The 24,060-nt window shown below is 39.8% G+C and overlaps 1 protein-coding gene across 1 annotated transcript; it reads right to left on the bottom strand.

The window, feature by feature from the left end:
* Window positions 1-13,529: 13,529 nt before the first annotated feature.
* On the bottom strand, window positions 13,530-20,516 carry TAC1 (tachykinin precursor 1). Its single transcript, XM_047094736.1, has 6 exons — window positions 20,394-20,516; window positions 19,240-19,336; window positions 18,733-18,777; window positions 18,232-18,255; window positions 16,643-16,696; window positions 13,530-13,579 (listed from the first exon to the last, which is right to left on the bottom strand). The coding sequence occupies exons 1-6, from the start codon at window positions 20,514-20,516 to the stop codon at window positions 13,530-13,532; spliced, it is 393 nt and encodes a 130-aa protein (XP_046950692.1).
* Between the last annotated feature and the right edge of the window lie 3,544 nt (window positions 20,517-24,060).

The raw sequence follows: 24,060 nt of genomic DNA, 5'->3' as shown, positions 1-24,060 counted from the left end.
TCAACGGTAAAGAGCAGACAGAATATCTTTGGCTATTCCTGAATAATGGAAGAAATCTGTAGTTAACATAGAAGGATGGTATATGTAAAATATAGTTTATCCGGGACATTAAGGGAAAGACGTTAGCATATCTTCTCTAACTATGACATCATAGACACAGCATTAATACTACATCATGTTGCTGATACAGGGGGAAATATGCTAACCATCTAGGAGCATAGGTAAGATCCCTTTCTGAGCCATCTTACACTTTTAAAAAAATAGAATGTTCTTTTGTTTGTTCCATGGTATATGTTACTAGTGGGTATTATGTGGGAAGGGCTTGTCCACTCTTTGAAGTTTTTGCAAGGATATTTCTATGGTTGAGAAGCACATGCATGGTTTCTATTAAAAAAAAAAATTCTAGTCCTCCTGATGTACTTGTTTGCAATACAATAAGTCTTTAAAATAATCATCCAGGAGTTTTTAGTCTGATCTTACTTCAAGCTCTTAACTGAGTTGCTGGCAACTCAGAAGTTCCAATAGATAGATGGGTAGTTAGTACTTCAGTTCTATTGAGCTTTTTAGAAACACAATATTACAAATTCTTGCACACTATTGGTCAGAATGCAAAACGGTGTAGCACTATAGAAAAAAGTGTAGAGATTCCTTAGATAGTTAAATATAGAACTTCCATATGGTTCAGCAATCCCATTTCTGGATATTTGTCCAAAAAGATTGAAATCGGGATCTTAAAGAGATATTAGCACTCCTGTGTTCATTACAGAACTATTCTCAGGAGTTAATAAGTGGAAACAATTTAAATGCCCATCAACAGATGACTGGATAGTGACAATGTGGTATATTCACACAATGGACTACTACTAAGCTTTACAAAAGAAGGACGTTCTGTAATATGTAATAACATGGATGAAGCTTAAGGATAAGTGCAGTAACTTATCCAGAAATAACTGGGGTGAAATATGCCAGTCACAGAAAGACACATACTGCATGATTTCACTTGTATGAAAATTTTAAATAGTCAAATTTATAGAATCAAAGAGTGGAATGCCAGGGGCTGGAGGGAGGAAGAAATTGGGAGGTACTAATCAATGGGCATAAAGTTTTAGTTAAGGAAGAGGAATCAGCCCTAGAGATCTGCTGTGCAACATCATACATATAACCAACAATAATGTATTATATACTTGAAATTTTGATAAGAGGGTAGATCTTCAGTATTTTTATAATAATAAAATAAAATTTAAAAAATCAAATTAATGTAAAAATTAATGTTCTGTTGCTGAAAAAAATATGCCATTACCTTATAGTGGGTAGTTGAAGACTTATTTAAGTAAGACAGTAATGTAAGCATGCATCCAGTCTCCTTTTTGATCTCTATGCATTGTCACCACATGGAACAAATATTCTGTAATTGTGGGTTCTCTTTAAGATATTCAAGAATCATGTTACTGAATGATCTATTTGTACATTTCAGTGGAAGAAGTATCAGGACTCCCAAATATCAAAGCCTCTCTAAAAGGATAAAAATGTAACCATTGTGGATGTTAAAAAGAGTTGATGAGTATTATGGAGGCAACTGAATAATATTTTGTATATTGAATAATATCAATATCTTGGAACTAAGTGCATAAACCTCAAGATGACTGCTTTGAAAGGACAGCACTCATTTGATGAATGGACCATAGTTCAACAAATTTTCCCAAGTTTCTGGAACTTCATTTGCCCTTATATTCATAGATGACTTCTCACGTGACTGTAGTAGGACAGTGTGGAGAGGGAGACTTGGGACTACACTGAAGCACTTACTGCCCAGCTGGGAAAGAACGGAAACAGAGCAATCAAAGTAAGACTCACAAGTATGACCTTGGTTCTTGAAACCTGCCTTTTTCATCTTCCCATAACCACATCTTTCCGTCACTGAAGCCTGTATTCCATGCCACCTCCTCTTGTAGTCACTCTTTCTCCCCCTCCCCCATTCAGTGAATATGAGCGCTTATTCAGCAAGTATGAGCCAGCACTGTCTCAGGTGTAAGAGATTACCAGAGAGCCAAAGGGAAATGGTCTCTGGCATCACATGTTAATCATACTTTACCTGTATTTCTCTTATGGCAATTGCTGTACTTGGGCATATGTCAACCTCCTGTAAGACAGTGAGTGCTTTGATGTCAGTACCATTGTCTAATTCACTTATCAGAGGTTTTACAACTAAAAGACAATTGACATATGATGAATGAATGAATGAATGGACAAGTGAATGAGCAAAAGAATGAATGAGTCAGTCTTTCTGACTCCTTATGCCCGAGTAATGCAACTAAATTTTCACCTTTCTGAAATGTTACAACACAAACCTAACCTCCATCATTATGTGTTGGGGTCACATAAAATACTTGGGTGCCAAGGAAGCCATTACAGTGGAATTTTTAAGAAACCACCCAAAAATACTTCTGTGCAATTGTAGAATACATTTTTATTTTATTTTATTTATTTAAATTTTTTTTATCTTTATTTTTGAGAGAGACAGAGAAAGAGAGAGAGGGAGATACAGAGTGCGAGTGGGGGAGGGAACCGTTAGCACAGAATCCGATGTGGGGCTCGAACTCATGAGCTGCGAGATTATGACTTGAGCCGAAGTCGGACGCTTAACCGACTGAGCCACCCAGGCGTCCCTAGAATACATTTTTTTTTTTAATTTTTTTTTTTCAACGTTTATTTATTTATTTTTGGGACAGAGAGAGACAGAGCATGAACGGGGGAGGGGCAGAGAGAGAGGGAGACACAGAATCGGAAGCAGGCTCCAGGCTCTGGGCCATCATCAGCCCAGCGCCCGACGCGGGGCTCGAACTCACGGACCGCGAGATCGTGACCTGGCTGAAGTCGGACGCTTAACCGACTGCGCCACCCAGGCGCCCTAGAATACATTTTTTATAGCCCGACATATCTGAGTCAAAATTGACAGAAGGCTGCAAATGCAGAATGACGTATTTTCCTAGCAGACTTAACATCTATTTAGAAGAGGCCATTAGTGTGTATTATGAAGAAATACCATTTTACAAATGGCAGTAGACAAAAATTTTTTAACTTCCTTAAATATTTATTCCTTTATTCCAAATAATGACTCACTAAAGCAGTGATTAGAAATCATCTCTATACTTTTATTTATTTTTATTTTTAAAATTTTATTTTAGAGAGAGAGTGTGCTCAAGTGGGGGAGAGGGGCAGAGGGAGAGAGAGGGAGAATCTAAAGCAGGCTCCACACTCATCATAGAGCCCAATGCAGGGCTCGATCCCGTGACCCTGGGATCATGACCTGAGCCGAAGTCAAAAATCAGATGCTCAACTGACTGAGCCACCTAGGCACCTGTTCTGGTATTTAAAAGATGTTTAAAAGATGTGCTTGTGTTTACATTGGTAACAGGAGTCTTAGTGATGACAACTTTCACTATATTCTTCATGTTGAGTAACACTTCTTGGACCTAGAGAGAAGCTCTTTCTTTGTAGTGCAAGCTGCCACCCTGAAATCTACCTTGCAATTAGCCAGGAAATTCTTTTCGCTTCTTTCCTGAGTCCTAAGCTTGTTTTTCATATTTATTACTTTTTCTTTGTTAGCTCTCTTTTTGTTGAGCATAACCATTAACATATTTGAGAAAGGGTCTGTGCAAGGTAAATTTTTTTTAACTTGGAATGCTTGAAAATAATCTACCATTATATGTGAATGATAGTATGGCTAGGGGCTCAGTCTGGGTTCTCTTGAAAACAGAAAAATAGTAAGATGCCACCACAGCTTTGTTCCAAGGGTGCAAACCCCTCAGAGGGGTTCTAATATGTGCAAAGCTGCTGATATTTTGGTAGTGACATACAAAGAGTAGCTTAAACAAGCTGTAGAACTGGCCACTCTTAGGTCCCAAACCTGATGCTGAGTCCCTGTCCAGGCCCGTCGTGAAAGGCAAATCAGCTTCTACTGAGCAGAATCTCTGGAGAGCTTTTTCTTTCCTGCTTCGTTAGAAGAAAATTCGTTCTTCCCCTTTCTATGGTTTATGCTTCTTTGTTGTTCCAGAATAATTGTCAACGAAATACCCATTCTTAAGAGAGAAATTCAGGAGAGGGAGATGAGGGGAGATCTTCTATTCCAACCCAGAGGTTTGCACAGCTCAGACAAAGCACAACTGGCAATCATATGATCTCCCAAGTCTGGCTTGTTTGGTAAATAATAGTACATGTGTGAGAACAATCCAGTTTGCATTTTACCGAAAAACAGGCCAGTTGCTCTGAAGAAACAGATATCAGCAACTTCCAGTGAGCAAGAATTTGATGAAAAATATACACGCTGTTTTCAAGAACAAATGGTACTTTCCAGGAATAGGGCTGCCAGAATTGTGGAGAAATTCTAGGGGAAAAATGCTAACCCTGAAAGGAAATAGTTGTGTTAAAAGTGTGTTTAATTTGCGTCATTAGAGCACAACTTCTTAGTTTGAAACATCTAAATGTGGGTTAGTGGTGACTTCATAGCTATGGTATATACACTCTGCTTAAGAATGAGGGAAAGAAAAAAGGGAGGGAGAAGAGAGAGAGGACAGGAAGGAAAGGGAGTCAGTTTCTTATCATTAAAGTGTTGGGGCACCTGGGTGGCTCAGTTGGTTAAGCCTCTGACTCTGGGTTTCTAAGCAGAGCCTGCTTGGGATTCTCTCTCGCTCTCTGCCCCTCTCCTGCTCCCATGCACGAGCTCTCTTTCTCTCTCTCTCTCTCAAAATAAATAAATAAATAAAGTAAATAAATAAATAAATAAATACATAAATACATAAATAAATAAAATGTTAGCTCTACTTAAAAGTTAAGAAAATGTCTAAAGACTATAATTCTTTTTTCCAAAGTTATTGTTCTCATGCTTCTGTTTAGCAAGAAAAAGATAAAGCAACAATCTTGTTATACTGTACCCATAGAGTCACTTTATTTACTCGTTACTTCAAATGTTTCAAAACATCGCTGAGGTAGATTACCTAAATTATTAAAACAATGATTATAGTGAAAATTATTCATGGTTCAAATATTGAAATAGCAGATGTAAATGATTCAATGGCGTGCTTGTGACGTTTTCTCCAAGATGCACTGTTTCCAAAGTCCATAAAAACCTCCATTTGTGTTGACTCTCTCTGGTGGTTAAAGAGCGAACTAAGCGCTTTGCAGCAGTTTTTCTCAGTACAGTGGTTCCTGACATTTCTTTGCAAACAGTCTAAGAAGCTTTTTGTTTAATAACACTATTCTTTCACACGGCTTTGTCCAAGTTCATTGCTTTCTTAATATTTCTATGATAAACGACCCATTTTGGCTTTATTTTTAAAACAAAACAAATTGTCTCCCAAAGCTACAATGAACCCTTCATCTGTAGAAAGAGAAGGGTATTTGTAACTCTTCAGTGATATTTCTCCACCTCTGAAAATAATTAAAAATCAACCAGCTATTCCATTAGTGTTAGTATGGAAGCAAGAAATTCTTGTATGATCTCATACAAGCCTGTCTCTCCAGACTCTCTTCCCACTTGTTATGTGCTGTAATCAGACTCAAATATTTGCACTCCTTAGAGCACATCCTGTTCTTTCACACCTACTTGTCTGTCTTTAGATTTATTCCTTGCTTCCAAACACCTTTCCTCCCTGACTGCCCCCTGAAAACTTTCTGTTTTTGGAGACTCACCTCTCTCATACCTCCCAGATAATACCCTTTCTGCATTCCGAGGACACTTTTCACTTCTCCCTAATCTTGCCTTATTGCATTTAAATCATTTCTCGCGTGTGTATTCCTCCTACTAGCTCTGAGACTCTTGAGGTTGAGGACTGTGATTCATATATTGCTGAACTATAACTGAATACAATGATCACATCTAAATATTAACAATAATTCTTCACTGTCATCAAATACCCATTGTTCAAACTTCTCTGATTGTTTCATAATTTTTTAAAGTTTATTAGTTTAAAAAAGACTCAATTGGTTGATGTATCTTGTAAGTCTCTTTTCATCTATAATTACCTCTCTATTTTATTTTCCTTAATCTTTAAATTTTTTTTAATGTTTTATTTATTTTTGAGAGAGAGACAGAGCACGAGCAGGGGAGAGGCAGAGAGAGGGAGACACAGAATCTGAAACAGGCTCCAGGCTCTGAGCTGTCAGCACAGAGCCCGATGCGGGGCTCGAACTCACAAACTGTGAGATCATGACCTGAGCCAAAGTTGGACACCCAACCGACTGAGCCACCCAAGCACCCCAAGGGTTCCCTTTTCTTTACATCTTTTCTCTATATCTTTGCCAATACTCGTGATCTCTTGTCTTTTTGATGACAGACATTCTAATATGTGTGCAGTGATCTATCATTGTGGCTTTGGTTTGCGTTTCCCTGATGGTTAATGATGTTGAACATCTTTTCATGCCTCTGTTGGCCATTTGTATGCCTTGTTTGCTAAAAGGTCTATTTAGGGCCTCTGCTCATTTTTAAATCAGATTTGTTTTCTATGTACTTGTGTGAATTCCTTATATATTTTGAACCTTAAGCCCTTATCAAATATATGGTTTGCAAATATTTTTCTCCCCATCCAGTAAGTTGCCTTTTAATTTTATTGTTCCTTCTGCTGTGCAGAGGCTTTTTAGTTTGATGTAGTCCCACTTGTTGATTTTTGCTTTTGTTTTTTTGTGCTTTTGGTGTCATATCCAAAAAATCATTGCCAAAACCAATGTCAAGGAGACTTTTCCCTATATTTTCTTCCAGGAGTTTTACAATTTTGGGTATTATATTTAAATCCTTAATTCATTACAAGTAATTTTTGTAAGCTATGTAAGATGAAGATCCAATTTTATTCTTTTGTATGTGAATATATAATTTTCCCTACACAATTTATTGAAGAAACTGTTGTTTCTATTTTTAGCTTCATTGTCAAATATTAGTTGACTGTGTATGTATGGATTTATTTCTGGGCTCTTGATTCTATTCCATTAATCTAGGTGTCTGTTTTTGTGCCAGTACCATACTGTTTTGATTACTAGAGCTTTGTAATATAGTTACAGGAATCAGGGAGTATGATGTCTCCAGCTTTGTTTTTCTTTCTCCAGATTGTTTTGGCTCTTTTGAGTCTTCTGTGGTTTCCTACAAATTTTAGGATTGTTTTTCTATTTCTGTAAGAAAATACCATTAGAATTATGATAGGGATTGCATTGAATCTATAGATCACCTGGGCAGTATATACATTTTATCAATGTTAATTTTTCCAATCCATGAGCATGGAATATCTTTCCATTTATTTGTGACTTCTTCAATTTCTTTCATCAGTGTCTAATTAGCTTTTCATTTATAGATTGTTCTCCTACTTGGTCAGATTTCTTCCTAAGTGTTTCATTGGCTCTGATACTTTTGTAAATGGGATTTTTAAAATTTCTTTTTCAGATATTTCATTGTCAGTGTGTACAAACGCAACTGATTTGCATATATTGATTTTATATCCTGCAACTTCACTGAACTCATTTATTAGTTCTAACAGTTTTTGGACGGAGTCGTTAGAGTTAGGCTGGTATTATTGAATGGGTTGGGTAGTTTCTTTCGGGGTGAGACCAAACTTGTTAATTGTGTTGGGTCGTTACCCTGTCCTGTTTTCCTAGTTTTGAAACAGTTTGTAAAACCTGAAAAAATTCATTCCTTTATTCCTGGAGCTTTAGTTGATTTTCTTTATTAAGTGGCCTGCACCATAGTCTTTTGGGTATCGGTGTGAGAGAAGCAGTGTAGTTAACGAGTACAGCTGTAAACTCTTCACAGTTATTCACAGGTTTATTTTAACTAGCGTCAATATTTTTAAAATGTTTGTTTATTCATTTTGAGAGAGAGAGAAAAAGAGAGAGAGTGTGTGCACATGCACACGAGCAGGGGAGGGGCAGGGAGAGAGAGATTCTCAAGCAGGCTTCATGCTGTCAGTGCAGAGCCCAATGTGGGGCTGAGTCTCCTGAACTGTGAGATCATGACCTGAGCTGAAATCAAGAGTTAGATGCTTAATGTAATGAACCCCCCAGGCGCCCCACGAATTTCAATATTTTTAATTTTTAACATCCAAAAATATCCTTTCACTGATGTTTTTGCATGCATTGGTACCGTTTTATATGGTATTATCTTAAAAAATTTCAAACTCCTGTGTATCTATAGCCATTTTCCTGCCAATGTCAAGTTTTACCTTCTGTTTCTTTTTTCTTAAATATAGATTTGCAAAGTTTTACCTTAAAACTTTTTTTCTTTGGAAAAAAATTGATCAAGCTTACCATTTTGTGTTTGTTCTTATAGTTTTTGTTTTATTACTATCTGGTTTAATCTCAGTTCCTTCACTCTGTCTTCAGTGGACTTATTTTGTTGTTCTCTTTAGTGTCTTTTGGTGAAATCTTTTTCATTAGATTTCAACCCCTTTTATTTGGGGAAAAATTCATTTATGGCCATAAATTTCTTCCTGAGAATTTCTCTGGTTCCATACCCAGGTTTTGATATAGAGGCCATGCATGTTTTGCAAAAAACTAGTTCACATAGCAGGCCTGAGACTGTTACACTTGACAAGTCCTGCCTGCAAGATTGGCCCTTGGCTGGTGTCGGGCGACTTGACTGGTAAATTCAATCCTTCGCTGATATTAGAACTTTTCCCATATGATAGGATAGCTCACTATGCCTAAACATTTGCTTTCCTTATGGGAGTCTGAGGGTGCCTATGTGACCAGACATCTATACTGCCCCAGCTAATTCTCATGTTGACATCTTATGGCGTTTTATTTCCAGATGGTTTATTTAACACACATACAAATTTCACTTTAGCAATGTTGTTTCATATGATTTCTTTGTTGCCATGTTTTTTACTCATTACTCCCTCTCATATTTATTTTTCTTCATGCTAAAATAATATCCTGGGGTAATTCTTTCAAAGAATGTGGATAGTAAGCTTTCTAAGGTCTGATATGTTTGAAAATGTCCTTCATTCATGAAGGAAGCTAAATGGCTGAATTTATTCTCCTGATTCTAGCAAGATCTAGTCCTTACCTCTTCCTCCTCACCACTCCTACTAAATCCAGACTATCTAACAGCTGCTAAAATTTTAGCTCCACTCTCACAGTCCCCAAATCCTGTCCCCTGACTAATGCAGCCTAAGTTCCCCATACCTTCTGAGAACTGGAACAGTGAACAATTCTTAGAATATAACAGAACTTTGACCCTCATCAGTTTAACATAGAAATTCTTTAGGCTGTCTGCTCTCCAGCAGAACAGCTATCTTGAATTTTTCTCTTGTGATGATTTTAATGTAAGCTAACAGATTTTAGTTGGTTTTTCTTCTTTTACAAGTTCATTCTCATTTTTAAAGGATAGTTTGACCAAGTATTTTTTTTCCTTAAGAAGTTTTAGATTTTGTTACCTTATCTCATGGCACCCAGTGTTGCTGATGAGAAGTCCATATTCTGCAGCAGTATAGTTCCCTATTCTGGGGTTGGCCCCTTTTTTTGCAGCCTCTGGGATTCCCTGCAAGGGCCATGTCTTGTCAGTGTGGCCCCTTGTGTGCTTTCTTTCTCAAGGATCACATAATTTCTGGTCCACCAAAAGTCCTTACTCTGCTTTTCACAAATCACAATGTACTTACTCTTTTAAAATATAACAAAAAATCATAATGACTTGGTCTTAAGAGGGGAGATTTCAGCATGTGCTCCGATTAAAATATTATTTTTATTTGTTTGGATAAGTCCCTATGAAACTATATTCCAAGGGAAAACAACTGGGTGTCCAGAGGAAGACTCATTTTTACTTTATACTTTTCTCTATTTGAATTTCAACTTATTGTTTCTGTTTTTGGATTCACAATAATGGCATATATAACCCATTGGACGTCATTTTATTATCTACCTCTAAATGCACCCATCAGCTTTTCCCACCTGCTCTGGTGCCCTATCTATGCTGCTTACTGGTGTGGGCTACATCAAGGTCTCCTAGCCCTCTGTTTCCAGTTGGGTTTGCCTAATAGGAGGTGAGTGAGGTTGGGGTATTTATTCCCTGGCCTTTCCACCCTCTTCCCCCACTACATACCTGACTACCCTGTGTTGGTTCTGCCCTCCTACTGAAGACAGCAGCTGCCAGGTGCTCCTCTGCACACAGAGACCATCATTTCCTCCTCTTGATCCTTTAGGCCTGGGGTAGCAGTGGCTCCTAAGGGTGCCGGCCTGGAGACCCACATTCCATTGCTGGCTTCTCTACACCCTGCTGACAGCTTTGTAATTAGTCCCTTCATTAAATTCTCCTCAAATTACTCAGCTTGAGTATCATTTGTTTTTGCCCTCATTCCTGACCCAAACCAAAACCAGAAAACAAAAAACCAAAGCAATAAAGTATTTAGGTAACTTAATTATATAGATTCATCTTCTTGCTGTTTCATAACAGAATAAAATATTTAAGAAAGAAGAAAGGTGAAGAAAACTTATTTTCATCAAAGGAACCATGCCACAGAGGGAAAGTAATAGTAAATATTTCATGAGTATACACGTAAAGCTGAACTTCCTCTCCCTTTCCTTCCCGACAAGTGTTGTCGGGTGTCTGGGCCTGGAGGGAAAGCAGGCGTGGATGAATTCTTGCTGATGCAGGTCCTTCTGCAGTACTGTGGGATCCTGCTGCGGAGACTTATAGACGCTCAGAGGTGAAACGGGCCATGGGGACCATCTAGCACAACAATGAACAGCACAGAGCATTGCAGTTTGTGATACCACCTTAGATTTAATTTGCGTAGCAAGTATATAAAAACCACCCCATGCTGGTGCTTCTTCAGTGTGCTCTTAAAAAACATTCCAGTTGCTAAAAAATGGTGCTAATTTTCCCGCTGGCTTTTGGGAGAGTAGCTAACAATGGCAACAGGTAACATTCACTAAATACTTGGCTGTGGGCTGGAGACTATGCTCCAAGCTTTATAGGTATCATGTTCCACAGCCCTCACCTAAGCTCCACAGAGGATACCATCCACTGCATCCTAGTGTATGATAGTGGCAGGTACTGGCATTAATCCAGCATTAATCCAATTCTGATGAGGATCATGAGGCAGAAAGAAGTTAAGGGGCTTGCCCATCATCACATGGCCATTCAACTGATGGAGCCAGGATCCAAACTTGAGCGGTTCAAACCCCATGCTCATCCATTGTATCGTTCCTTCCTGGTAGAGTATCTATGCAGAAATAAATATGTATATATCATGCAGGCATATTGTTTTGTGCCTAAGAATATACCAGATATCCTGTTCTATGTCACTAAACACATAACGCCATTTTTTTTTTCAACGTTGTTTATTTTATTTTTGGGACAGAGAGAGACAGAGCATGAACGGGGGAGGGGCAGAGAGAGAGGGAGACACAGAATCGGAAACAGGCTCCAGGCTCTGAGCCATCAGCCCAGAGCCCGACACGGGGCTCGAACCCACGGACCGCGAGATCGTGACCTGGCTGAAGTCGGACGCTTAACCGACTGCGCCACCCAGGCGCCCCACATAACGCCATTTTAAATGATGGCAGAACATTCAGTTGTATCAATATACCAATTTGCTTAATCAATCTCATTGTTAGATTTTAATTTGTTCCTCTTCTTCTCCTTGATAATCCCTTTGTAGTACTGACTCCTCTCATTATAATCTCTGACCCCACGATTTCCTTGAGCTTCATATCATCTGTAAATTGATGCTGATAATACTTCCTTGAGTGATTATATATGATAGCTATTATTATATATTGCAATTATTTTTTAATTTTTTATTTATTTGAGAGAGCACGCCCGAGTGGGGGAGGGGCAAAGAGGGAGGGAAACACAGAATCTGAAGCAGGCTCCAGGCTCCAAGCTGTCAGCACAGAGCCTGAGGCAGGGACTGAACTCACAAACCGTGAGGTCATGACCTGAGCGGAAGTCAGATGCCCAACTGACTAAGCCACCCAGGCTCCCCAGCAATTATTATTAAATAGAATGTTAAACATTACTATCGGGGAGTGGGCTCTGGATGACGCCAATTTTCTCCATTTTGCTTATTATTTATAATTTGTAATATTTCAATGTATTGTGTAACAGGAAATGAGTTTGTTAGAGTTTAAGACAAATTTTTCATTTAAAAATATAAAGGTTAAAATACACTTTAGCTCTCCTGTCCCACAAATGGTTTTAACATTGATCAACAACAGTCACTAATCCAGGGTAAAATCATGGAGTTTTATGTCACCAAACATTGCTACTCCTGAGTCATCGTCCCACTTGTCAATATCCCACACTCTCTATGCAATCAGAAAACGATTCCAACAACACTTACCAATCCTTCCCCTTAAATAAATACACAAAAGCCTTGCTCTGATTGCTCTGTATTTATTCCTGATACACATGCTTCTGCTAGAGTGTTTTAGGTGCTGGCAATTCACAGGACTCCTTAGAAATGCTAGAAAGTTGCTCTTGTCTTTGTTACAGGAGTAATGCTGTATTCTCAATCAGTCCCCTATTTTTCCCTATCATCTTTGGATGACCTTTGTGAGAATTTGGTATCTTAATTCTAGTAAGAATCACACACTAATGCATTTATACCTGAGCTCCAAGCAGGGCTTAAATGGGCTGCTGATGAAATAACCAGTGGAATGCATCTGTAAGACAGATTATTATCTTATCTGTAAAAGGGAATCATAGGCCTGTATAAACAGAACTTATCCTTTACTGTTTGGATTACAAAATGTAATTGTTTTCCTCGTGAATGATCTCATGCCAAATGACTGAGCTGCCAACAACAACAACAACAACAACAACAAACAAACAGTGTGTGTGTGTGTGTGTGTGTGTGAGAGAGAGAGAGAGAGAGAGGGAAACATTATATTGTAGTAATTTTCCACAAGAGAAACTTGGTTGCTTTATGTTTCACCATGTAGCAGCCAAAATAGCTTCAAACAGATTTCATCTACTAAAAGAACGTTTGCTGGTTTGAGAAATATTAATGAAAGAATAAAACCCAATCTTCAAGGTAATTTTTCTTTTATTTAAAATGTTAACTCACAACGCATTATACAATGAAGTGAAGACCTTAGAATCACATTAAAACTTTAAAAACATCTCTATATAGTCACAACACATGAAACATGCTGCAGGGGTACAGTTTTATACCAAATCTTAGTACATTTCCACCATGAAAACAGATGAAGCACAAGCCTGTCTGTGAGTTTCCTTTCCTTTAGCAGTGGCTGACGTGACTGCTTCCAAGGAACAAAAATGACTTCTTTCTTTGAAGACTGTATTTCACTTTCATTGAACACTGTGCCTTGTTGAGAAATTACCACTGGCTTCTATGTCTGAGGGAGTCCTATTAGAATTCTAACACACTTTCACAACACATATTGGCACGATATGAAAAACAGTTTTTGAGTTTTCAACTCAAAACAATTGTTATTAAATAATTATTCCTCATAGTGCATGTCTCATTTTACCTTTCACTGGCCACTGACACAAATGAAGCTCAATAAATTACACATTAGCTGGTTTATTTACGTCTTCTTTCATAATCCTGCATCGCACGCCTTTCGTAAGCCACTGAGAACAAAGAGAACGTAGAGAGTTTTTTAAGAGGATTCACTGAGATAAATAAACTTCAAGACATAGGGGAATTTATTAAAAACTCATAATGACTTTCCCCCCTCCACTGAAGTATTTCTAGGAATTTTATTTGCATGTCCTCCAATCTTGCTTCAGTCTCCATCCTGACTGGAAGTGTTCTAACCACAGAATTCTTGGTTGTTCAGCTTATCTGCCATATACTTTGTGCCCCCAAAGCACATTCCCACAATCTGTTGCAGTGTTACTCCCCAACAACTTTCTTAAGTAGGGGCAGGCCCCTTGGTGATTTATAGAATGGATAATTCCTCAAGTACAGGAATAGAAACAGTAGCAGGATAAAAGCAAAATGTGAGACTTCTATTCTAGGACAGAGTCAACAAACTACAGGTCATGGGACAAATCCAGCCCACCACCTTTTCTTGAAAATAACATCTTGGGGCGCCTGGGTGGCTCAGTTGGTTAAGCGTCCAACTTCAGCTCAGGTCATGATCTCACAGCTTGTGGGTTTGAACCCTGCATTGGGCTCTGGGCTGACAGCTCGGAGCCTAGGGCCTGCCTCCGATTCTGTCTCCTTCTTCTTCTCCCTCTGCCCCTCCCCGATTTGCACTCTGTCTCTCCCTCAAAAATAAATAAACATTAAAACAGTTTTTTTAAATAAAGAAAAGAATGTCTTACTGGAACATGGCCACACCCATGTACTATGGCTACTTTAGTATTTTATTGACAGATAGGAGTAGTTGATACGGAGACTGCACAGCTCACAAAATCTGAAATATTTGCTATCTGACTCTTTACAGAAAAAGTTTCTGGATCCTTGTTATAGGAGTACCTAAGGCTGTAAGGGTCTCCTGTCTTGTGGATACCTTCCAGTGATGGACTGTCCTTGTTCATTGTCAGTAGGTAGGGCAATTGTGCCACCCACATACAACACAGTTTAACTTACCTCCTAGCAGCCTAATGGCCTGTGAAAGATTAATCAATGCTCCAAAGGTACTTAACATATGGCTAGCAAGTAATTTAAATACTCTATCTGGACTTAAAAAAAAGCCAGAATTATACTATATTACATATTATTATTAAATTATATGCAATTTCAAGGAGGTCTGCAGTTGTCAGAGAAGGAAAAGTCCATTTCTCACCCTGCTTTGTTTGTATAAGGAGAAGGAGGAAGAGGAGGGCAAACCCAAGTTCAGTTCCTGACAAGCTTCAGGTAACAGGATCTGACCCTCAGGGAAGTGAGGTGAAATAATGCAAACTAACCAAAGACTCATTAGTGTCAGCTGGAACATAATAGCCTCTTCCCCGGAAGCAGAATTTTTTTTACCTGGTCCTTGAACTCTCCACAACTATATGTCAATTTTTGTGTTCATAAGCTAATGAGGCGTTCTCGACAAAGCAGGGCTCTAGATTTCTCAGATTGTCAGAGGGGTCTGTGACCACAAAAGGCTAAGAATCAGATGTCTGCAGAACACAATCACAACCTTGCCTCAGCTGGTCATATGAAAAGATCTGAGTGTAGGTTACGTTTTTGCCCATTTTTCCCTTTTACAGTTTCTTAACTGAAATGGAGGAGTGAAGATTTAGTCATAAATTGATTCTGATTCATTCTAGTGATTCTATTTATCTGTAATTATATGATTACCCTACCTACATTTAAAAGCATTTGATCTGTGTAAATTGCGCAATATCTGTATTATTTGTAAAGTTAACCATGTTCTGATAGCTGTATTAATTCTGGAAATAGATAGCTGGTGACTAATAGGATTATCAAGAAGACCACAGTTGTATAAGAGCTGGTGAACATTTCTGTTACAAGTAAAGCCAGGGTGGTTTAAATTTATATTCCATTTCCAAAAGCTAGAGGATAGCATGTGGTAAGATAATTTCAAGCTTTTCATTAGGCACATTGTTAACTTCTTTAAAATTTTAACTTGAGCAGCCCCAAAATTACTGACACGGGTATACAAATGTCATATCTAGATTTGGAAGGTACGGAACCCATAGTAGGGATACATCACTTTCACATAAATTTTTCAGATAATTATGCCAGCACTTCTTAGTTACAGATTTTCTAAAAACTTGCAATATTCTAAATGATTGAGTCATGCAGTTGCTTTCTAATTAATTACTTGATTAGTACTATAATTCTCTTTCCACTGAACGTAAAATAGTTTGAATAGCTTTCCTAAGGAACCTAATCATTATAAAAGCTGAATGTGCTTTACAAAAAAATCAGTCTCTATGAAAAGGATATAGGAATTACTTCACATTGAAAAATGGTATGGTGAGTAGGTTTTCAGATCTACATATGAGGCCTTTTCACAGAAGACAAACTAAAGAGAGGCAAGGAAATATGCAGCCTTATGGTAAGTGAAAGACTTATCCAAGATTAAACTGGGTTAAGAGAACTGTGGCATCCCTTCACGCTCAGTTTTGCAGCCGGAAGGGATCGCAGCCCTGCGGGGTGGCTTGATCATGTTCCTTTTTGAAGGCACTGGAATGGACTAGGTCATTCTCATACTCTCAAACATCCATCAGGATGTTTCGAGTTTGAGTCTTTACAACTTCATAAAGAGCAAGTGATCTGCATAAATGGAAATAGTGTTTTGTTTATGTTGTGCTGAAAGACTGCCGGATGTAGTGTGTTCTAAGACTTTCAAATTACCTTGGTAGTAAGTGAAACCTGGTCTTATTTCACCACATACCCTTCCTCTCTTAGTTCAGTGAAGTTAAGTGTGGCTGATGTAACAAATATAAGGGGAAGAGTAGTAGACTAGCCCAAGGATTCAGGTTAAGTAAGGATTACGTGGGAAAGATGCTGGGAAGGCTGATGGTTTGAGAAAGATCGATGCATCCTGGGTGATATTAGCTTAATCAGCTACAAATCCATGCCTGGACTTATTTATTGCAGTTACATTTTTTTCATCACAAATACTCATTTTGAATTTATTATGCCTTTTTAGTACTTTGAAAATTAAGCTTTAGAAAAAAATATAGATTTAAGATATTGTCTATTTTCAGTCATGGTTTTATACATACCAGAATTTAAAGCTCTTTTGCCCATTAGTCCAACAAAGGAATCTGTTTTATGCCCTGGAAAAATACATTTAGGGGTATTTCAATATGTAGATCTTCGAGGAAATCAACGGTTAAAACTTGTACCGAAGAAAAGCAAGCTTTTGAACATATGCCTATATAATAAATACATAACCATTTCAAGTTTTGGGGAGACTGAAGAAATGATGATTCCTAATAAGTCTTACAAATGACATTAAACAATACAAAAGAAAGCATTTTTCTTAATTCTATGTCTAAATATTAGCAAGTACACTTTATTCATATTACATTCTATCTGCTCATATATGTTTTAAATATTGTTGCTATTTAAGCTAGCTTTGACTTTTAGGGGGTTAACTTCACAAACAGAAGTATCCAAGTAGATGTCCTCGTGTCTCTGACTACGTTGTTATTTCTCAGGAGCTGAACCTTAGTTGAGTAGATCCTTGCACCTGATGATTATAAACTTCTAGAAGGTCACTATTTCTATTTTGTTGGATTTTAAAAAATACTCCTTTTGGAAAAGTGTGTTTTCACACTAATAGAGCACATTTATTTTCATTATATAGAATTTTGCTATATACAATTCCCTTCAAAGTCAAATCTTTACAATGTAAATAGGAATAAGATTTATTTTCAATCATAAAGCTTTCGGGAAAGCTTACTATTTCAACTTTAGTGGCAAAAAGTCTTGTGGTTTAAACTGTATTATTTGAGAATAGGACTGCTGTTTAAACGTGACCTCCTCTGCCAACCAGTGAACCCAAGTCCAAGTAGGAGATGTGAGTGGACCCTGGGGTAAGTGAGTAGGATTGAGATGGACCCGGGGGGACTTCCTGTCAACTTGAGCTCTACTAACTGGAAAACTAAGATCTAATGAACGTCAAGTGCCACAAGTCTGCTATCTCCACTGCCCTATGAAATGTTTCCCTGCACTTTGATAGATCAATTATGGGATCAAAAAACTGCATTTCTAGCTCTCTTTACTATGGATTCTCTACTCGTTCACTCGATTCTCTCAATTGGCTGCTGGATGACCCTAATACATGATGTCCTCAGGAGACCTAGCAGACTGAAATGTTAGGAGATGCCTATAAATGCTTATTGTTTTTATTTTTGCAGTGGAGGTGGTAAGGGATGGGAGAGGGTGTGTGTGAAAGGAGAGGACTCTGTTGTGGATTTTTACCCTTGGACTGAAATTCTTATCTAAAACTAACAATTTATAGGAGTTAAAGGATTTCTTCTTTTTTTTTTTTTTTTTTTTGCAGCTTAAACAACAATAAACATTTATTATCTCACAGTTTCCATGGATAAGGAATTCAGCAACAGGTTAGGTAGGAGTTAAAAGGATTTTTAACATAATGCATCATTTTGGTAAGTAGCCAGGTCTAAAAAACAGCTTTGAACAAACCTATTCTGGATATGATTAATAGGAGTCTCCCCCCTTCTAATACCGTCTTCATTAAAAATACTAAGTCCTAAGTTATTACAGAAGATATAAAATGAAATTCAATCTAATTTACCTTTGCATTGGTAAATGTCAAAATTATTCAAAATAATTAGAAACTTACTTTTATGAGAGATCTGGCCATGCCCTAGAAGAAAGAAAGGCCAAGTTAGCAGAGCAACAGATTTGTTTTAAAGACGCTACATTTTTAAAAGAGAATTATAAAATGTTGATTTTTAAAATACCTAACATTTCCCATTGATGTACTATCCTGAGGAATATAGCAGAACCATAAATGCTAACCAAATTGTTAATGATAAAAACAGAATAGCAACCAAAAATATTCCAAAGGGAGTATTTTTGAGGGCCTTCTATGGGCCAGATTCAAACCCAGAACTATTAGGCCCCTGAAGCCTAACAGTAACTGTTAGGCCACACCACCTGTTTTCATATAAGAACCATATCTCCGGGCGGGACTACTATTTGACATTCAGAGATGGATACAAGTCTATAGTTTTATTAAACAGGTATGACCAAGAATCTATTTCAGCCCATAAAAGACTTTCTTCACTTTTCCTACATGTGCATTCACATTAGTAAAATAAAGATTTATAGAAATGTTTACCATAAAGAGCCTTTAACAGGGCCACTTGTTTTTCAATTGAGGAATCTGACAAAAGATGAATTGACATTAACTATTTGCACGTTCCACTGATGTGACAAATAAAAGGTAACAATATTTCTATCACGAGACATGAGGCACCTGAATCTAATCTAACCCCAATGGTCTAAAATGGGTTTCCACAGGCAGTTAGACCCCCTGGAGGCCCCGCGCCTTCCACTTTGTCATTTTGGATCTTCAGTCAAGGCAGAGCTCAGCTAAGGCTGGTCCCCGTTCTTGATTTGGGTCACTCTAATTGTGTGAGGCACGCGCAAACGATCTCTCCCTCCCTCCGCGGACTGGTGTGTGTGTTGGTGGGTGAAGGCCAGAGTCGCTCCTCGGGGATATATCCATTTTAGGATGGAAACTTCTACTCAAAGAGCAAGAGAGACTGGGAGCTCTGAGAAGCGGCGACGGGGAGAGAGGGCGACTGCTCAGAGAGACAGAGAGAGGGATGGCTGCCCATCTCACCAGCATCCCGTTTGCCCATTAATCCGAAGAACTGCTGAGGCTTGGGTCTCCGGGCGATTCTCTGCAGAAGATGCTCAAAGGGCTCGGGCAGCTCCTCCTGGGGGCGGACGCACAGACAAACGAGCGTGTAGGCAACCAGCGCGTGGCGCCGGGAAACCCGAGTCATTCCAGTGGTGAGCGCCAGCCTTGGGAGAAGCTCGGCTGCGGGCACCACGGCCGCCAGGGCCCGGAAGCTCGCCCCACAGGGAGGCGAGAGGAAGCCCGGCTTCCCCGCGCCGGGGCGGAGTGGGGTCCTAGCCAGGGAGCTCCCTTCCTACACCCCTCCCGGCGGAACTCGGTTCTAGCCGCGCCTCCACCCCCCAGCCCCGCCCCCGATGGTTAGCAGGCGGCGCGGCGTCCCCCAGCTCTGCACGCTTTCCGCTTTTTGCTCCTAGCTTGGAGACCCCCCGCTCATCTGTCGCGCGGCCACCTGACTTTCTCTGGACTCTGGCGCAGGCTTTGGAGACGCCTGACCGCCCTAAACGCACACAGGTGTGTGGCGGGAGTGGGGAGGGAATGACAACGCTTTACTGGAGACCTGCACCGCGAGACTTTTACTGTTCCCTCGAGGCGCGCCCCCTTGCAGGAATAGCTTGCGAGCCCAGTAAAGGAAAACTTGCGGCTCCGTCCTCGGGTCAGCAAAATAAAAGTCAAGGCTGGAAGCTACCTTCCCACCCACCCCGCCCTTCGAAGCCCCCAGCAACTTGCCCTTTGCCCCTGCTTCTACCAGCGTTGGGCGCGCCCCTTCTGCCGCTGCCCAGCCGTTTCCAAACGCCCGGTCCTTGCAGCTAGACTGGAGTCCCCGAAATCTCCGTTACCCCAGGATGAAACCTTGTGAGGTTTTCAGCCTTATGAGGACCCCCCTCCCCCCGGGAGTTCCCGAGACCCGACGGCGCAGACCCCGGGAGGAAACTTGGGATCCTGAGCACAAAAATCTCGTGCGGGCCCCAGGGAATGGCGTTCCTTTACACCCCCACCCCCCTTCCCCGCGCGCCTCCACCGCCTCTGGTCGCGGTCACGGTGTCTTCCAGGCTAACTAGAATGTTATCGCAGGGGAAGTGATGGCCCCCTAGGCCCGGAAAAACGGCGCGCGCCGGCTGGAGACCCGTTCTCACCTTGATCTGGTCGCTGTCGGACCAGTCGGACCAATAATTCAGATCATCGTTATCTCCGATTTCTTCTGCGAACAGTTGAGTGGAGATGAGAAAAAAGACGGCCAAGGCCACGAGGATTTTCATGTTGGATTTCTGGGAATTGTGGGGAAGAAAAAATGTACATATTGGGGATGGTTATCCAAGAGTTTGGGCAGCATAATTTCTGGTCTCACAGCCAAATCAGGGCCGATTGAACCGAGGGATAAAAAGCCTAAAGGATACCTTGTACGCCTTAGGAAAGATAATCATGCCCCAAAGCTTCTCAAATCCCCTTCTCCCTGGAACCCGACTCCTTCCGCCCCAGACCCACCGATCCATACCTTCAAGCCAGCAGGCTCTGCAGGTGGGTAACAACGAGGGGCTTTGGCGTTTGGGATACCCGTCGCCCCGCTGTCCCCCCGCAGTCCTCCCATTGTCCCTAGCTCCAGCGGCCCATCCAGCGTGGCCAGCCGCCACCTCGGAGCGATGCGCGGCGCGGGCACTTACTGCGGCGGGCAGGCCCGAAGGATTCCTCTGGCTGCTCTGAGCGCACGCGGGGCGCTCTGCGCTCTCGGTCTCCGAGGTGGTGGTGGAGGCAGCGGCGCGCTCTTTTGCCCGCTCGGTGCCGCGCGGTATTTATCTGAGCCCCGACGAGCCCCGAGGCCCACGTGACACGCTCCCCACGCGACTTTCTGCTCAATATTTAATTAACCGCCTCCTCTCCTTTCGCTTGCGTCTGATTGAGAGTTTCCGAGACGGTAACCCGTCGGTGCCCATAACATCTGGACCCAATTGGGTTCGAAATGACGCAACTTTGGGAAAATCGAGATCTCGCCATCCAATCCCGAGCGGCCCGTCTTCTTCCGTCTGCAGAGCTGACGCCCCCTCCCCTCTCCTTCGGAACGAGGTTCCATGACACCTGAGATTACTCATCAAAATTGAGCAAAGTGACTCATTCCTCGGACTTCCGTAACTTTTTTGTCCCTTGAGACGTCAGGATAAGTTGCACTTTTAAGGATGGCCAAATAACTTAAGGTATTAAGATATTGTCGTCGGAAATTATGCTAAGAAGAGCATTTCAAATGGAAGGAAAAGGCTTTTTTTCCCCCCTTCTATCTCATCTGCAGTGTCTTAAGTATTTCTGAGATATAGTATCTTCTATGAGCAGAGCATCCTTCTCCCAAACCAGATAGAATACTGGAGTTTCTCCAGCATTACAAAAGGATTTTCAGTCCCATAGCATTTCAGAGGATGGAAAGCAGATGTATTTTACATTTTGGAGAAAGGAGAATTTAAACGTGGCGATACACGAAGAACTTTTGTATCAGTGCCATCCTAGTATATCTTTTGTTCCAAGCTAGCAAAATCCTCTTCCTTCACACATCCAGGAACAGGGGTTGGAAGAGGACGTTTTCTGTTCTCTCCTACCCTTTCTCGCTGAAGACTAAGACACCGGCGAGACCGTGTACAGGATCCTTACTGGATGTCTTTAAAGGATTCTACAGATCATCCACTGATTTCTCCTGTATATGAGAATAAGTGTAATGAAGATGCTAACTGGATGGTCATTAACAATATGAAACTATTAGACAAATAACGTCTGTACAGAAATCACAGCTTTCCATGAGTCCATGGTTTCACCTTGCAGACACATTTCTTTCATCTCTAAATGAATCAAATGAGGTATCTTGGGTGCAGCTGTTTTCTCCTCTTTGCTAAGTAAGTATTACATTTTTCAATTAATTCTGATGTGTTTAGTATACCGCATAAAGGAAATAACATTTTTTTTGCAATTCACTTAAGTCAGTAATGTTTTTTCCTCTCATATTTGCTGTTCTTTCTTAAATAGTCCTGAATTTTGAAATTCCCACATCTCTATCTCATTTCTTTACAGCCATCCTCACAGGGTGAGGCATTCTATTTTTGTATTTATAACTTCTTATGTGGGAAATTATATACAAAAGTAGAGAGAATCATTCACTTGAAACCACTTGCAAGTTTTACGGAGAAACCTTTCCTATTTCCCCTCCACTCGGATTATTTTAAAGCAAATTCCAGATATCATTTCAATGGTGAATATTTCAACATGTCTATAAAGATGGTAAGGATTAAAAAATATAAAAGCAGAACCGTGCCATTATTCCACCTAAAAATAATATCAAATAAGTCCTTATCGCATTAAATATCTGGTTAATGTTCAAGTATCCCTCATTGTTTCATAAACCCCTCCTCCACAGAGTTTAATAGTTGAAATCAGAATTGTAATGAAGTCCATACACTGAAATTGGTTCACTTATTTCTTAAATGTACCCTAACCAATAGCTCTCCTCTCTCCATCACTGCTCCCTTCTTGTAGTTTATGGATAAAACTGGTCAGTAAAGTGTACTACATCCTGGAGTTTGCTGATTGCCTCCTGATGGTTTCTTTTACCTTGTTCCTCTGTCCTCTTCCCTGTTAATTGGTAATGGTACCTAGAAGCTTCATCCTATGTGGGTTCAGGTTTTCTGACAAGACCATGTGTTGTTACGAAATGCATGATATCTGGTTGTTCCTCCCTTTGAGATGTTAGCAGATATTGATGATCATTTTCTAGATCCATTAATTCATTAGTACTTTCAAAATAGTCTTATTCTGATTTTGTCATTGATTCTTAATTTATTAGCTAGACTATTTCTTCCATATAAAGAGCAACTTTTTTCTCAACAACTATTTAATTACTCTAAGAGCTGATATAGCAAACATGGGATAAATGCTTAATTACTTCCCTTTGCCAATTTTTAAAATAATGATTTAGTAAGTTAACACATTCGTATGTGGCCTCCTCTCCCCAAATTTAGGATTATTATGACTTCGTGGACTTAAACACATTTGAAGTATTTCACTCCTTTGAAGAAGGACAGAAGGAAGCCTTCTAATTGATGCTTAGATTATCCCAATTCTTGGCCAGCAGGACTTTTCAAAATTGGCTCCTGAAGCTTTTGATATGCCTTAAATGGGCTTTAATGGCTTTTTGTTTTTTCGTCTGACAAGATATTTCACGTTTACCTTTTATATTTCCTGTCTCAGACCTGCAATTTGCATTTAAGGAGGTCTTGTTTCCTTTGAATTAGAAATGATAATTAGAGATTATAATCTGGGCATTATGGGTGCACATCGCCACAGAGTTCTTCATTGTTTCAAGATCTTTTCAATGAATAGAGATGAAAATGTGTAAGTGGGTGTGGGTGTATATAAAATTGTGAATGAACGTATGCTGACACTTTCTATCCAAATCAGGACACTCTTACGGTCTTCCCTTGCACCTTTTCTTCCATGCCAAAAAGTCCCAGTTCCCAGTGACATCAATATGATTACTCATTTGCTTTATCTCAATACACAATGCCAACATAATTAACAGTACAGTTATTGGAAGCAGATCAAGAGTGTTTATTTACAATTCCTTTTGTCCTTAGGACATACCACATTAGGTCTGTTCAGTAAACTTACAGTGTTTTAAAGTCACTTAAAAGTTTTTTCTCTGTATGGTTATGCTACCAACTTTTATACACATGGTTCATTTGCTCATTTTGCTCTTGAGTTTTAGGGATTGCTTTTTATGTTTTATTTAACATTATGTAAAATACATATTCCAAATGCAAACATTCAAAA

The sequence above is a fragment of the Lynx rufus genome, unplaced genomic scaffold (genome assembly GCF_022079265.1).
Source record: "Lynx rufus isolate CCGP_SWC_20201006 ecotype Redwood Valley unplaced genomic scaffold, mLynRuf1.p SCAF_4, whole genome shotgun sequence".
Lineage (NCBI taxonomy): Eukaryota > Metazoa > Chordata > Mammalia > Carnivora > Felidae > Lynx > Lynx rufus.
Note: the sequence above shows the minus strand (reverse complement) of the source record. Positions and strands in the feature narration are given on the sequence as shown.